Source organism: Lissotriton vulgaris, chromosome 9 (assembly GCF_964263255.1).
Source record: "Lissotriton vulgaris chromosome 9, aLisVul1.2, whole genome shotgun sequence".
In the NCBI taxonomy this organism is placed as follows: Eukaryota; Metazoa; Chordata; class Amphibia; order Caudata; family Salamandridae; genus Lissotriton; species Lissotriton vulgaris.
In genome coordinates, this window is record NC_141697.1 from 718,066,614 (window position 1) to 718,084,136 (window position 17,523).

At 46.0% G+C, this 17,523-nt stretch overlaps 1 protein-coding gene across 1 annotated transcript in view; it reads right to left on the reverse strand.

The window, feature by feature from the left end:
* Positions 1-17,523, reverse strand: part of PPP1R37 (protein phosphatase 1 regulatory subunit 37) — a 682,383-nt gene that overhangs the window by 52,969 nt on the left and 611,891 nt on the right. The window contains exon 12 of the mRNA XM_086938453.1: positions 8,108-8,198. Coding sequence (XP_086794579.1) covers positions 8,116-8,198 — 83 coding nt within the window. The 3' untranslated portion in view covers positions 8,108-8,115. The remainder of the gene's footprint in view (positions 1-8,107; positions 8,199-17,523) is intronic.

Consider the following 17,523-nt stretch of genomic DNA (forward strand, 5'->3'; position numbering starts at 1 on the left):
CAAAAACACAGCTGTGAGAGGACCAATTCCCATGCAGATGGCACAGAACACCACGAAAATTCTCGCGCACTGAGGAATTTTCTCTTCACTATTCTGAGCCCCTTAACAATACGGCTCGGAGCTCCGCCCCACTTCTGACGAAGTGGTGACGTAGGCCGAGCCCTAAAAGGGAGCAACTTGTGTGAAAAGACTGACTAGTGGCTGAGCGTTGAGAGTTAGGGCAGAATAAGATAGGCTATGGAAGTAACATTGGTAAATAAAGGCACCTTTATTCTAATCTTAGGTCCTGTTTCTTTAACATTCTAAGTCTGTGGGACTATTTCAAAGCAACTAAGAACATGAAAGGCAAAAAAAAGGAGGAAAGCTGCATCGGGCAGCGTAGGCAGTGTCTGGCCAAACATGGCATTGCTATAGGAGGAAGCCTGAAGAGTCTAGTGCAGGGGTCTCCAACCTTGTGTAACAAGTGCCTCTTGAATTCAATTAAAATCATTGCAAGCAACAGTTAAGATTACATGAGAGGCCACCATATGTAAAATTACTAGCAGGGATCACCTCAGTGCATCACACAGGACTTCGAGCAGCAATGTAAAACTTTGTCAGTTTGGAATGCCTCTACACAGGTAATACAAAACAGGTTCAGCTGCAATGTCATGAAAACAATGAGAATAATAATAAGTTGCCCCACATAATTTCTCACTTAGAAATTAGCTTTAAATATATTTTGGCAATTCAGCTATTTTTTTCCAAAGATCAGTTGTGTTCTAAAACAAACACTTCTTTGTCTTGAATATACAATTTGGCATACGTACACTAATTCAACCAAGAAAAAGGTTTTCATTTAGTAGGCTCGAATGCACAAAGGATAACTACTTACAGGTAGCTGGAGCGCTACCAGTACATCACAAGCTACTTGTTGGAGAAGCCTGGTCTAGTGGATGCAGCCTTACAAGAGTTGACTGACAAAGACATGCCTTAAAAATGCTAGTGACGCCGTCTTTGCCTTGGAAGAGTGCTGCACGCAGAATGCATCAATGTAAGATGCAGGATGTTCTCAGTCTTCCAGTGGTGGTTAAAACAGCTGCTCGTTGCCCCTCATGGATGCCAAAGTTCACAAAAGGTTTGTCAGTTGGACACAAGTTCCTGGTACACCACACACAAAAACGCAAGGCATATTTAATGTCCAAACTCTGCGAGGTCTTCTCAGCTGAGGAGGCATGGGGACATGCGAAAAAATCATAGCAACAACCTCTTTCCTTCAATGAGAAGACTCTTGTGGAATGAATGAAGAAGGGCTCTGAGCTGCAAATAGCTTGTAGTTAGTTTATGATCTTGGCAGAAGATTTAGGTCATTGGAGACCATGGGTTGGAAAGACTTATGCATCAACCTAGCCAGATTCAGATCCAAGGGAAAGTCAGGACTCCACATTTGGGAAAACAAATTTATTAGATACTTCAAGTGTCTCTTGTTGACACTGTAAGCCTTGAAGAAACTCCAGACATGTTCTATAATGCTTCACGTGCTTACACCTGCAGTTCTGTTTCAGGCTCAGAGCTTGAAAAAGAGAACACATCCTGTATTGAGAACGGATGCAGAGTGGTGTTCTTCAGTAGACACACTATTGTGTTGATGTACCAGTGTGGTTGATTATCAAGGCACAGAGCGTTTCTCATTGAGCTTTCCTCAGAGCCCTTTCGCCAAGTGACTGGTATTAATGGCCTAATTGAGGCTCACAAGAATTTTCTACAAGCAAGATAACATTTGTACTGATTTTGATAGAGGTTTGCTGTGGGTAAGGTATTTTCCTTTTATAACAAGTATGGCAAAGCCAATAAGTCTCAGCTACGAGAGCTATTTGCTTTGTTTATATTTTTTTAGCCATGTTGTACAGCAGCACAGATTATGTGCAATATGGCTGAAAGTTATATTATATATATATATATATATATATATATATATATATATATATATATATATATATTTTTTTTTATTTTTTAAAGCACTGGCTGGCGCTGACAGTCAAAGCACTTTTGTTGTTTCGTTTTTTATCAGGTAGAAAGTGTCTGGGAATTATGAGTGTCTTCCCCAATTGTGGATTATATATATGGATTAGACAAATTGTCAGTAGTGATCTTGGAGGGTGTCAGCTCTGACTCAATAAATAAGGATCGCACACGGGTTCAGCACTAATTATGTGACTTTAAGAGAATAACATGGAGCGTGGGATCGGTGAAGATGGGCCATTTGGAAGAAAACACCCGCAGTGTGTGAAAGGCACAAGGGGAGAAGTAGAAGAGAGAGAGAGAGAGAAACAGTCTGCTGGTGGACAAAATGTCAGCAATGATGCTGGAGTGAGGATCACACAGTGTGACTCGGGTATAAGTAACAATCACACATAGTGTCAGCCTGGATGCTATATTTGGAAGAGAATACTGAGCATGAGGGGGAATGAAGGACAAGGAGCACACACTGGAGAAAAATTGAACATATACAAGCACGCATTAAGTGATTAAACAAAAAGGAAAAAGTAGCTCCCAAAACACGAGCAGTGGAAGGACACAGGTACGTGGCCCATGCTCCAGTGGAGGGCGAACACAAGAAGTGAGGTCCACACACATTCACAAATAAGAAGCAAACAGATAAGAGAATGGAAACACCAACTAATGGTAAGCAACGGATGGGCTCTAAACCCATTGTAAGCTAAGAATATGTGAATGCGCTGTCTCAGGGGAGACCTAACCATGCATCATGGAAAAAATGAGTGGCCATGGAGAAAAAGATGCCAGGGATAATCAAAGTATTAATTGGTTAGATCCTTTCAAGCATTCGGAAAATAAAATGTCAAATTTCCCAATTGTAAAAAGCCACAGAGGACTTAGAAAAAGAAAGAACAATGTAATAAGCTATGTGACGCCTAAAGAACATGATAGAGCTCAAGACGCTTGGATTTACCATAAAATCCTTCTTTCATTGGTCTACATTTATATTAATTAGAAGTGAGTGGCTGTGTATATTATTTGAAGTATACTTAGCCAACAAAGTCACTTTAGGCAGCTAGCTCATAGAAGATTGCCTCAAGTTGAGACACCAACTTCTTATTACACAGGGGCTCACTAAAGCAACAGCTACCTACAGAAATAATTACCTAAACCTGAGATCCACCACAAAACTCATTTTGGCATCACCCATCTCAAAAAGGCAAAACAACCCCCCTAGACAAGTCCACAATATTCAATGACCTGGATGAGAGCAAAAAACAAAACAAAAAAAAACACCTTGGACTTATAAAGTGCGGCTTGTTACCCTAAAGGTATCCATGCGCTGAAAACCATGCTGCATGGGAAGATCAGTTTAACATCCAGGTCTTTACTGAATTCAAGCATCGAAGCTGATTTCCACAGCTGAAGGGGAAGGTCGTTCCAGGATTTTGCGGCAAGGTAGCAGAAGGAGCGTCCTATACTATTGTTACGGGAGATTTAGGGGTGTGAGCAAGGGAGGTGGAGCCAAGGTGTTTGGAAGGTTGGTGGAAGTTCAGGGGGTGGTTGATGTATGCTGGTCCCTGGTTGTGTAAGGCTTTGAAGGATGTGGATCAACCTCTTGAATGGACATCTATCCGGATGGGGAGCCAGTGGAGCTTCTTGATGCGGGAGATAATGTGGGTCCACTAGGTGAGGTCAAGGATGAGTCTGGCGTTTGCATTCTGTATGGTCTGTAGGCTTTTCAGGAGGTGAGAGGTGAATCGTATGTAGTGTTTGTTGCCGTAGTTCAGCCAACTAGTGACAAGGGCTTTAGTGACTGTTTGGCTGGTGTTGACTGTGAGTCATTTGAAGATTTTACTAAGTATGCAAAGGGTGTAGAAGCAGGCAGGGCAAACTGTGTTGATCTAGCTTATCATGGAGAGTTTGCTGTCGAGGATGATGCAAGGTTGCAGACATAGTCTGTTGGTGAGGGTCCTAGTTAGGGAGGTATTGGCCCCAAAGATCAATACTTCAGTTTTGTTTGGGTTGAGTTTTAGGCAGTTGTCTTTCATGCAGTCAGCGACGCTGGTCATGGATCTGCATAAGTTGGTCAAGGTGGTGGTGGTGTGGGGGGGTGCTCGGGAGGGAGAATGAGCTGACCGTCGTTTGCGGAGTCCAGCTATCTTGGCTGAAGACGGCGGATAGCCAGAAACCGGTCCTAGGATGCTTGATTCCGGTCCAGGAAAGACATGGCTTGGCAGTTCGGCTGGACTGTTCCCATGAGGCACAGGGTCAAGGCTGATTTGCATATGACCATGTCTGAACTGGGGTGGTGTGGAGTGCAAAAAAAACGATGGATTTAGGCCCAGATCTCTGTACTGGGGTGAATGTATGACTTGGTTCTGCATTCTGTCCATCAACTGTTGTTTTTGCTCTACTGAAAGTAGTCTCGGTGAGAGCCTTTATGTTTTTGTCCATCTGTGGTCCTCTTTCCACTGCTAGAACCTCCATATAGGTCTTAATAGGTCTTGTATGCCTGGATTCAGACAGGTCATCTCTATTGGCTTGTGAGGAGGGGACACTAGAAGGGGACTCACAAAGGAAAGAAAAACACATCAATAAGTGGCTATGCTGCCTCCGGGTTGGCCAGATCTTTAAGTTGTTGAGGAAACAGCACATCTTCTAAAGAAAGAGGTCTAGAAGATCCCCGGTCAAAGTTATATTAGGCTCTGGTGATGATTAGGTTATTGACAATTTTGAGCAATCAATGTTGAGGCTATAGAAGACAAATCTATGTAGGGGTCAAAGGGTCTTAAAGTCTTAAAAGAAGTCAAATGGACAACCAAGCCAATGTGTGCCTCAAGTCAACAAGATGCAGAATTTTTGGCAACATGTAGAAGGGTCTGCGGGTCGGCAGAGAGGTCACATCTGGCCTCACCTAGGGCAGGAGAGGAATTTTCCTTATCACTTGCTGCTTTTCCATTTCTTTATGGGGCGAAAGTATGGCAGGCATGCAACACAAACATGCTCTTGTTTCCAAGAATTCTTCCCACCACATGAAGGACATTTGTTAGCTGGAAATAAGAACTATGTAACTTATCTTGAGCTTATGTTCTGGTAGATCCAGGACGTTTACATAAACCACAGGACCATGTCCAATTTCCTTTTCTATGTGACTGCAAGTTGCTCACCAACAGAATACTAGACTCTCCCGAGGTTTGAAGAACCACACAAAGTGGTACTCCTTTTCATATGGGTGAGAACAAAGGGCAGATCCTCTCCCAAAGCCACGAAAGTGACAAAAAGGCTGAGAGTCTTTATTTGGGGGCGGAAGGTGAAGTTACACAATGACAGAGGTACCCTTGTCCCGGGCGACAGAGTCTGCCATGTTCAATCCAGACTTTATGATGTGCCGGGAAGCATTCCGACCATTGGCGCCAAGCTCTTGAAAATGATCCTTCACTTCATCGGAGACTTGCTGTAGAATCATCCACAATGTATGGTTGTACCAGGCAAGAAGGCAGTTGGCACTGTTAGATTTGGGGGCCATACTCCCTGCTTGTAAGGCATTCTTGCCCCAGGTCTCTAGTCATTTTAGTTTCAAGGTATAGGGGGCTGTAGAAAAGGCACCACTAGAATGGGATCCTGAACAAGAAGCTTGGATTACTACACTTCTTGGTGACAGATGCATGGAGAGCTGCCTGAAGCCGCCATGATTGATTCAAGCTAGGACTCATTGAAGGGGAGAAGAGGTTCGGACGAGGTCGAATCAGGCAGGAGAACCTCAGTGAGTACATTAGTCTGCACTTCAGTAGGGGTTAGATGTAAATCCAAAACCTCTGCGGCCTTCAACTTATCTTTGTGCAGCGAGACAACCACCAGCATTGACAGACCCATAGGAAATTCCATGGCCAGTTCAGGGGAGATATCCAACCTACTGATCGACAAGAGACCTTGAAACTCAAGGAGGTTTCAGGTCCTGGTCAGCAGAAGTATCCTAAGTTATTGGATACAAATCAGTTTAACAATTTTTCCTATTGGCGTGATATGTAAGCTACCTCGTCTAACAGTTGCTGGGTCTCTCTGTGAGAGTGAATCTGGGACTCGACAGGGGTTGCGGAATCAGTGCCATCGCATCTGAAGCCGAATGAAAATGTAGTGGTGGTGGAGGTGGAAGCGGTGCGCTCCGCAGCATTGGTTCTGGCACCGAGAAGTGGAAAGGTGGGTCAAAGTGATGAAGGAAAGCACTCTACTCACAGGGCAATGCTAGGAGGCGTTGGTTGGAAAGTAAGGAATAGATTGCCATGCGTGTTGAGGCTGCGGGGCCTAACTATGCACGAGAAGGCATTGGCGTTTTCGTAAACCGTAGGCGGGATTGGTTAGAGCTTTTTTTGTAGTGACTGTCTCACACTCGATAAAATGGAACAGATTCCCTGGTTTACCAAATTAAGGAAAACTTGTGAGGTGATGAGAATTCTGGAATTATATAACAATCCAAAATTATTAACCCTCAGCTGCAAAGAAATAGTTAATCAACGATACTTCGATTACCTTACAAAGCTGCAGCTGGGGAGGGCCCAGTTAGATATTCCTCTCAAAATTAATTATGACTCCCACTTATCGTTGATATCTCGTTTTAGACTTTGCATAGTGTCCTTTTAAGGTAGCCTTTCCTTTGCAAGGAACCTGGCAACAGTATTTCCCTCCGTGTAAATGCGATATTTTCTCAAAATAACGTACAGCTCAGTTTACACTGTTCTGGTCACTTTATTCAGCCCCACAGACCTCTTTTTGGTTCCTATTATACGCAGTGTTAACCTTAGACAGTAGGCATGGTGTTTTTACAGGTACTTCACACAGTTGTTTGTTTGCTATGCTGCCATAAATTTTATGAGTGGCACTAGTAATCAGAAGATGCTATGAAGATCTATGTTTTTAATTCTAGGTTGATATTTTGCACTGAACCTCAAGAAAATTATCCTACAACTCCTTGTTTACTATTTTTAAATAATTTTAATTGCGAAATGCTCACATTCTTTTACTAAAGTCTTATTCTCACCCACAAGTTTGAATAGAACCCAATGATTGCCTTCAATAATGGTTGAGGTATGCCCCATTTTTTAAGTTTTACCCAGATCTTAACCCTGTACTACTCCACAAGCGTTGACAACGCAATTAGGTTCTCCTCAATGCAACAGTCTTTCAAAATTTCCTGTTTGAAAGAAAGGAATTAACGGAACCAGCATATCAAGGGTGGAGAATCCTAGAGTGGAGGGAGTTAGAAGCCCAGTTCAACTGTACCTTCCTGATATCTCTATTATAAGGACACAAAACCCTCACCCACAGAGATGGCATGCTGTATCATAGGTCTCGGCTCCTCATCCAACCAACATGTAGATTTTTGGCTGATCTTTTCAGGTGTACACAAGAATGCAGATGATTCTAACAAGTACTAAGTGCTGGGATCCATCCTAAAAACTGCTAAAATTACCTCACCCTTAACTCAAAAAACATTTCTAGTATTCTCCATCATTTTCAGGGATTGCTCTACGATAGTATATTTGATATACATGTTGAGGCGATCCTTCACAATTTCCCTTCAGTCCTTCAAAGTAATTGTGTTGGACACAATGGCCCATTGTACTACATACATTTAAATGCTCTTCATGCAGCACAGCATGAGTTTGGAAACTGATAAGTGGAGTTCTAGTAAATAGCTATAGCAATAGAACTCCCATTACTTCAGAGACGAGGATGTGACGACAGATTGAGCACTATTACATTGTAACACAGTACTTCCTGAACAATTAGGGCAGGGGGCACTGGAGAGAGTGCAAGGGCGATTTCATGTGATGGTGTTCTATCGGGCTCTAGCGCAATAGCTTTACAATGGTTCTTTCACTAACAGGAGGTTTTGGGCACATGAATCAAGGGTAGAGCAGTGGGTGTGTGAACAAAATGTATACTGTACATCCATAGCTCCTGTACCACATCATGTGCTGTAAACGATGAAAAAGGAACATCAATGCTCCAGTCTGCAGCAAGTGATCGGATTCTCTAGATCATAATGACTAAATATTCCGTTTTGTTATTCTAGAATAAAAAATAAAAAAATCAATCTGCACGTAGGAGTCTCGAAAGCCCTGCTTACCTAGTGTGTCACAGGGCTTCCTGGCCAGCCTCCTGACTTGCCTCTCGGAGTAACTCCTCCAACTCCTTCTCATTCTTTGAACAATTCAGTTCTGAAAGCAAGAATAAGAGTGTTACAGCAGGCTCCCAAGGGCCGCAATCTCAAAATATATTACAAAGTTTGCAAACCACGGCAGGTGCCCATTTACAAAGGGATGAATACTTGTGGGTAAGTAGTTCTAACAGCACAATCAACGTACACAAATGTTCCCAAAAATGCACAAAAGACAAAACAAATGGGGTATTTCAAACAACTTATATCATAATTAATGCTCATATTAATAAAATGTTGCTCGACTGTTGATCCTCAATGGCTTATCTGAACTCCTATTGGTGTAGTAGGAAGTGGCAGAAGATGCCGCATCAAGACATTTAACTTGTGTGGTTCAGGCATTACATTTAAGACATTTAGTTTAAATTTGCTCAAAACTGGCTTCAAGATTTCACAGATTAAGATGTTTACAATATCACCTAGTAATTAAAAAAATAGGAATTAAAAATAAATAAATCACATAATCCAACTGCAAGTTCCGAGTGTTGCTTATCTTGCTTTTTGTACTGATGAGTCGAAAATAGAAAATATTTTGAAGTTAGCGATGCCACAATATCTACATACAGCAAGCAGCAGCGTAACAGGTGTTTTTGGTCAGTCTAGGTGCAAATCCCCGTAAGATTTTACCGCAACATTGAGGCACTCTATAACCAGGCTTATTTAAAACAAACAAAATATAAATCTAAAAATAAAACTGCTTTAAAATAGTTAAAGACGCATCTAGAAACTCCCTTAGGGAAAGCATTACTAAAGTTTGTGCCAATTGGGGAAGTAGGGCAAGCTACAGCATGGGAACGTCAGGTAAGGGATTGTCATATTCTAATTTGCTTATACAGGAAATCTTTGTCCAACAGGTCAAGCGCAACCATCACCTTGTGCATGCATTTAAATGGGCATGTACAAAGCAAGGTTAGTCTTGCTGTTCATTTCAGGTAGAAAATTACTCCATTTAACAATCCAGTCTACTTGGGATATCACTGCTATGTATTCAGTTCCAAGATGTGGTAAAGGATAGAGAAAAAACCTGCAAAAAAAACACATGGTAATTTCATCATTATCGATGAAAAGAAGGCAAACTCACTACACTGGAAACCATCATGCATATCATGAAGCATAAACAACTGGTTTTAAGGCAATTTTAAAGCTGCACTTGGGATTGAAGACAGGAAAACTGTTTCCTTTGTAGTCACAAAATTATACCAAAGAACAGAATCTACTTAGATGTGTTCATCACAATGTTCTATATCCTTATTTTCTTTTAATCCTCGACCTACGTTCTAGGAGTTGTCTTTATAATTTAGAGGACTACGTCTATAATACTCCCGGTCCTGTAGAAGCACCAAAGTCTAGGAGGCTTCCATTTAAGCTTTTGGGAGCACCAGCATCATTAGTCGGTCTTTCTAAGTTATCCAGGACTCAATTTTCCTTTTGCTTGGAAAGGGCATGTTTCTCTCTTTGAGCATTCTTAGATATTTTCCTACCTCATGTGTTCCTCCATGTTAAACATTTTCTTTTTAAAACTAATTCTTTCTGCTTTGACATAGTGAACTCCCTCAGTGTAATAACCACACGGATGAAGGAATTAGCACTGCCTTTGTGGTAATTGCAACTATTATGGCAGCACTAAAAAGGGTGGTAGAAGGGCATACCATCAAAGTTTGATGAAGAGGCAGAATTACTTTAAGAGAGGAGCTTGGTGTGTGCATGCTGGGAAGGACAATTTAAAGGATTAAAAATGCTTCTGTAGTGTTGTACCTGTTCCCATAAGAATCTTTTTTTTCTCAATTCTGCATAGCATTCTTTCTCCTTCCACGTATGTTTCAATGAAAAACGTTTTTGGGATAGGGAGACTATTTAGCTGCAGATTCCTCACCTTTTGAATATTTTTCAGGCATCAGACTTGAAGAGGAAACTTTTCAGCAGTCCCTCTGATTGCCTGTAGGTGGCACCGTGCAGCTCCGCGACAACTCTAGCTCCTTACCGACCCTGTTCAGCCCCTAAAATTATGTGCTGAGCCAGTAGGTGCCAATTTCATGCCCAGAAGTCAGTTGCTTTTAAGAATGTTCAAGTCACCAGACGCAGAGAGCCAAAAGCAAATTGGTGTGACCAGTGTGCAGATTAGAAGACTTGAGATCTTATTAATGGATACAGTCCAACTAGAGAACAGTGAGGATGGTAGGGTCTGTAAGAAATCTGCAGTTAGATAGTCTCTCTGCTAGAAAGATCGTTATCGAATGTAAGTAACTTGTTCTCCTGTTAGGGATTTCCAACAGTAGAATTCTCACTTTTTGAATGGATACGAAAGTAGTACACAAACTAGAAAATCATGCAGGACCGAGTGGGCAAAATGTCTCTCTTGGTGATCCGGACTGTCCAAACAATACTGCTTCGTGAACGTATGAAGGGACACTGATGTAGCTGCCTAGCAAATGCCCAGGACAGGGACTACACATGCCAATGCAGTGATAGAAGCTTTGATAATGGTAGAATGTGCACAAAGTCCTACCGGTGGCTTCTTTTAGCCAGTGCGTAGTACCTCCTACTGAAGAACATGACTCATTGGGAGATGGTTCATTTCTGCACAGCCTTACTTTTTTCTGCTCCAGAGAACACCACAAAGAGCTGATCATCCACCCAGTGTTCTTTGGTATGATCTATGTAAAAAGCTTAGTGCGGTCGTGGGGTCCACGTGATGGAGTCCCTCCTGCTCCTTAGAGGAGGGAGGCATAGCATAGAACACCAGCAAGGTGATGGTCTAGCCGACGTGGATAGGAGTCAAAATCGTAGGCATGAAAGAAACCTGTGTCCGTAAAATCAGCTTTTCCATGAAAGTAGGTGTATGGCAGGTTGACACTAACCTGGAAGCTCACTCACTGCACAGAATCGATGATATGGTAACAAGGAATACTGTCTTGAGGGTGAGAAGCAGCAAGGAGAAGCTGTGAAGCGGCTCGAGGGATGTGCACTAGAAACGTAAGAATCAAGTTATGGTCCCACTGTTACATGGCAAAGGGAGAGGGAGAAAAACATTGTAAACCTTTCAAAAAGTCCATAACAACTGTAGACTTAAACAAATGAGAACTGATCTAGCAGCTGCAAAAAAGACAAAAGAGCCGAAAGATACCTTTTATCCGTGCCCAGAGTAATGCCTTGTCGGGCTAGGAACAAAATAGATAACTAAACATTAGCTAACCTTGCCTGGAGGGGTCTAGCTGCTGAGTACCGCAACAAGTCACAAATTTGTCAGATATTTACAATTATTGCTGAGGAACATCTGGTTGCCAAGATGGCATCAATGGATGGCGAAAAGTTGAAGGTGTTCCTCTTTTGCCACTCAATCTCAAGAAGGAAGGTGGAGGCTGAAGGCCTGGGTGCAGAACCCTGCTCTGCTGCTGCAGCTGCAGATCCTCCTGGAGGGGCACCTGATCAGAAGACAGATGCTCAAGCCCAGGAGTTCTGGATACCCTACTCCGCCCAATCAGGGCCACTAAGATAAGTTTGACCCTGTCGGCCATGATCTTCTTTAGAACTTAGGGCAAGAGTGGTATCAAAAGAAAGGCATACAGGAGTCTAAGCTCTACTTAAGGTGGACTACATCTCCAAGACAGAGATGCCTTGGAAACTCCAACTCACACAAAAGTGTTGACATTGCGCATTCTCAGCGGTGAATCCAATGAGCCTAGGTTCGCCCCAATCACACAAAAAATGTTGTGCCACTTCTGGGAATAATTACCACTAGTATTTACTGGTAGGCACAGACAGCTGAGCTCATCTACCCTGGCATTCAACGATCCTGGTAGTGGTTTCACCACCAGGAAAATTCACAGGCGGTCTAGACATTTCCAGAGGCACAGGCCTCCTAGTAAGAGGGTCTGTAACCTCACCCCAACCTGTTTGTTGCAGTACCATATGGTAGCAGTGTCGTCAGTAAGCACCTGTACCAGAACTCTCCCCTCCTTTTGATGGATTGAAGGAAGGCTTTCAACACTAAGCGCGTGGCTGTCCGCTTCAGAAGGTTGATATGGCCTCAGACCTCCACCCCTCCCAAATGGCCAACCCAACTCAGAAGCAATGTATCAGTCACCACTGTCATCTCTAGGTGGTGAGGGCTCTGCTACAGACCCATTCATGGTCCAGTAACCACCACTGTAGATCTTTTGTAGTCTCCTCCACAATCTAAATGTGGTCTGAGATGTACTCTTTGTATTGGGCCCACTGAGATTTCAGATCCCACTGCAGAGACCGCATATGACACTCAGAGCTCGACCAGCAAAGTGCAGGAAGCAATCAGTCCCAGGAACATAGTTTGAATGTCCTAGACACTCTTTGGCAGCGGAAAGGCACAAAACCAAATTGTGTTCAGAATGGCTAAGATGAAGGGGTACATCTGAGAAGGAGTCAGGTGCGACATTGGCACGTTGACAGTGAATCCGTCTGAATAAAGATTTGAAAGGCTTTAAGCAAAGTACAGATGCACTTACCTGTTGTGCACTGGCCAGCAGGAGCAATGTACTGAAGAGATGCCTTCTATGCTCAACTGCGTCACTGGGAAGGATGCTCAAGGAGCACTCTGTCCCATAAGAATGCCAAAGGGAAGGGGGAAATTGAAATGGATATGTCAGTTTTCCCTTGTATTAAGGAACAGTGCTTCAGCTCGGTCCGTCTTGGATGGGCATCTGGCTCCACACTAGAAGATACTGCTCTTCTGACTGACTGCTTCATCGCAAGGAATTAATAGACTGTTCAAACACGCAATCAATTTTAGCAAGCAAAAGCTGTCCAAATAATCAAATGTCTATTTACTTATTAGCAAGATAAGCACCTTTGTTACCATTCAATAATTCGTATTTGAATTCTCATTTGTCTCTTAAACATCTGAAGCTACCTTCTTGTAACCACTCTGGTTTCTTTCCAACCTTGTTACCACGCAAGCAAATTGTCCATTTCCTGAATAATGCTATCCTTAAGTTTAGTAGTTTCATTTGAAAGTGCAATGTTTGCAGGTGCTTGATTTAACTAGATGTGTTGTTTGAGCGCACATGCTGCTTTTGAAGAGATGTTACTTGCTTCATTTCTTTCAGGCTTATGCTTGATCTGACACATACTGCTATGGTCGACTAAGCCTCCTAATGTAGGGACTGAAAATGAGGTAAGTTCTTTTAGACTGGTTGTGGCTCCTCAGCTCACCTCCTTTTAGCTCACTGATTGCAATACGAATGCGTGGCCGAAAAGGGCGTGGCTTTTCTTTCTTTTTTCGTTAAATGTACTGCTTGAGAACACACACCAAAGGGCGTGGCTTTTAAATCTTTGGGTTCCAAGCTAGCCGCTGAGATTTCCTAAATCTTGTGCGACCATGGGGGACTGTTCCCAAATATGCTGGCAGAATCCAACAGTCACACTGAATCCTGAAGTGGCTTGACACTGCACGGTGAGGCAATTATGTATACAGCACTATGTACTCCTCAGTAACTACTTCTTTGTCACTGCAATCAACTATGCATATTGTAACCCACATCAGTGCCCATGAATCATTACATGCACCGGACGTCTTCTCCATGCCCTATGGAGGTCAATTGAGGCATTTGCTTACTGATCGGTCTGGAGAGTTTCCTAGCAATGAGAGGGACGTAAGTGGTTGTGAAAACCCAAAGATGACAGGAGGTTCGCTGAAGTCTGGAGCTACTTTATGACTGCCTGGGGCAAGCATACCTTCAGCAAGCAGTTGTCAGGGGAGGGGAAGATTATCACCCCTGGCCGCCGAAGGCGTGCTTCCACTATTACAACACTTTTGTGAACACTCAGGTTGCACTGGTGTGACCAAACTGGGAGTAAAGCCTACTGAACATGTTTCTGCTCCACCACGAATACAAGATAGGGTATATCCCCACTGAACAATTTAAAAAAAAAACACCTTTCCGATATGGCTTGCCAATCCGGCAAGAATTGTTGGATGCTGCCTTCCACCAGATGGCGGTGTTCCATGAATGGTGTGCTATGGGTTTGGCAGGTGAAGGTTGGTAGTGGCCCGTTGCCCTCGACTGTGCGATAGTAGGCACCACAGCCTCCACCATAAAACTGCTAAGTGCCTTGTGGAGGTGGATTAGCTGGCAGCATGGGTTACCTCTGCTGAAACCGTAAAAGAAACAATAGGGCTGATGCAGTCGGCAAGGTGGGCAAATAAGCCCTGGGAGTGTGCCACGGTACAGCTCTCCTTGAACAACTTGAGAGCGAAGTCTGCTTTGTCCCCAAACAGGCAAGTCCCATCGACAGTCATTCCATGAGGGTTTACAGGACACTGCCTTAAAAATCGGTGGACCAGAGCCAAGCGTGGCGGCGAATGGGGACACTGTTGCCAATGGTCTACCCGATAGACTTTGTGGTGTCCAAGCCAAAACGAATTGGGAACATCGAAGCGTTACGACCATCCTGTATGGCAAGGGCAGGTCAGAGGTTTGCAGCAAAGCCTGAGAGGACTTAAGCCATGAATCCCAAAGGGTGTGGGAATAGTGCCCCAGCAGACAGCTGGCATTCACAGACTGAAGTGGCAAGCTGGTAGGCGAGAAGGACCTTTTTCCAAACGTCTACACCCCTTCTCATTACCTATATTGGGGGGGGGGCGGGTGTAGTTGGGTACATTTTTGAGTTAGTTTTGCTTGTGGGTACCTGCACCACAAAGTTTCCACGGAAAGGGTACGGAGATAAAAATGACAGGTTGCCCAGGGTATTGTGGTGCTATTGTGCAAGCTGGCGGTTGACCGGGGGCCAGATCAACGTTTGGCCCATGCCCCCAGAATAGTGAACTTAAGGGCCTTGTTAAAAGGTAAAATGGGCCAGGGAAGCCATCATGGCGGTCGCAGCTTAGAAGAGCTCCGTCCCCGCCAGCCTGATATCCGCCAATTGATCCTGTTTCTCCCCACCCTTGAGTGACCCAGAGGGGGGAATCCTTTCCCGGGTACAAGCGGCGACCCGCCAGGGAAGTCTGGTCCATTTGGAGCTCCGGGTGCCCTACGACGCTGTGAGGCCTGTGCAGCCCGCCGCAGCCGGGGTCCTCGATTTTCGTGGGTCCCGGCGGAAGGCACGTGGCAGTGCGGGGCGCGGGCGGTGAGGAGCGGCCCCGGATAGGTGGGTGTCTGCGGTCCACACTGGTGTTCCTGGGGGCAGCTCTGAAGGCCCCCGCTCTCAGCAGCAGCGACGAACCTACGGGGAAGGGCGGACTCCCGAGCCCAGAGTACAGCGAGGGCAGCGGGGCCTGACCGGGACTACACGGCAGACTATCGGAGGTTGGGGTGCCCCTCTGAGGTGGTTACTGGGCAGTTAATTGGCAGCAGACCTCCCCAGCCGGTGGGGGCCGAACACCTGAGGCATTTCTTTGGAGAGGTCCTGACTCCCGGCGGTGGGGAGTGCGGCCTACAAAATCGGCTGCAGCCGGGGGCCTGGATTTTCGTGAGCCCCGGCGGTGGGCCAGCAGCAGCAGTATAGACACCACGGCCCATGCAGGGGGAGCCTGAGCTGAGGAGAGCCTGCAACGAGCGTCAAGGACCTCTGCTGCAGCACTTGCGGCCCCGGCTATTAGCACTGCCATCGGGGTGACCCGGAGGGGGAGGGTAGACCCTGGTCGCCTATGAGGAGCGGAGGCGCCCAGGCCTCAGCAAGACAACGCGGAGGGGAGCCTGGATCTGCAAGTGCTCCCTGGAGGCAGGCATTGGCCCCCGGAGGACGTTGACCGGCCCGGACGGTAAGGAGGGGTACGGTGACCCCCTGAAGGGGGGGGGGTAGAAAGAACCTGTGGTTGGCGATCCTCGAGGGGCCCTGGGACCAGTGGAGCGGCGGCCGAGCTGTGCCGCGGTGTAAAGGAGAGGCTACCACGTGAATGGGTGGTCGGTAGCGTGGTGGGCCTTACCTGCTGACTGTTCTGAGTGTGCCGCTCTGGGCTCGGGTGGACTGTGTACCTGATTGGCTATAGCGATATTGAAGGGGCTCATCGAGTGGCAAGGTCAGCGGCTGGGTCGGGCCGTGGTGGTTCCTTGATGGTGTGGCTACCGGCTACGATCCTGGTGATTTGGCGGATAGGTCTTTGTGAGGCAACACTCAGGCAGACATGACACGTGGAACGGGTGGCCCCCCAAACATGGCCCGATTGATAAGTTTACGGGGCCCAGATGGAGCCTCAGGTGGACACCAGGATGCCGGGCCGGACAACGCAGCCCTAATGGCGGCCATCACCCAGTCGAGGGACATGTTGGAGGCAAAGATAGGAGCAGTGGGCTCCGATGTTACGCTGCTGCGCAAGGATCTCCGAAACGCAGTATCTCGAATCGCGGAGGCAGAGACGCGTATCTCTGGGACAGAGGACGACATTGTGACCCTCAAGCGCAAGGCGGCCAGCTTGGAGTCCAAAAGGGCCTGGCGCTTCGTGTGGAGGACGCGGACGGGCGCGCCAGGCGCAACAACCTGCGCTTTGTCGGCCTGCCCGAGGGCTGCGAAAAGGGCGACATGGAGGGCTTCCTGGGGCAGTGGCTGGAGAGCTGGCTTCCTCCTTACACTGTCTCGTTGCTTCAAATTTGAGCGGGCACATCAGGCCCTGATGCAGCAGCCGCCGGTGGGGGCCAGGCCGCGGCCCATGATAGCCAAGCTGTTTAACTATCATGATAGGGACACCATCCTACAACAAGCCAGAGCGAAGGAACCATTGATGTACGATAACCATCGCATCCTGATTTTTCCAGACTATACCCGTATGGTTCAGCAACAATGGCAGTCTTTTATGGCTGCCAAAGCTCGGCTGAGAGAACTGAAAATACTGTACTCTCAACTTTATCCGGCCCGCCTTCGGGTTGTATATCAGTCGTGCATCCAGTTCTTTGACTCTCCAGAAGAAGTATTCACTTGGACGGATGAAATAGTGCCGGTGAGGGTACATACACCACCGTGGCTGGACTTTGGTTCTTCACAAGGCGGGACGCGGCCGAGGCCCTCCCGGGGGCGCGACGGAAGGACAACTGGAGGTCTGGGTCCAGGCAGCGGTCTACATCTGGCAATGCCTCCGACAATGAACAAGCAGACGCCGGGTCTCAGAAGTCGGGCACCTGAATGTTTTCTGTGATGTATTGTTGGCTGGTTGCTTTAGCCCTACAGGATGCGGTCTCCTACCCTCGGGTAAGCTAGGTCCCCCAATATGGTGGACGGGACTTAACAGCTGAAGAGTCTGGATTTTTCAGTAGGTGAATCATGGGTTGCCGGGGGGGGGGGGGGGGGGGGAGGGATAATTACAGGGCGGGGGTCCCCTAGTTGTGGGTTGGTGGTAGAGGGCGGGTGGGGGTAGGGTG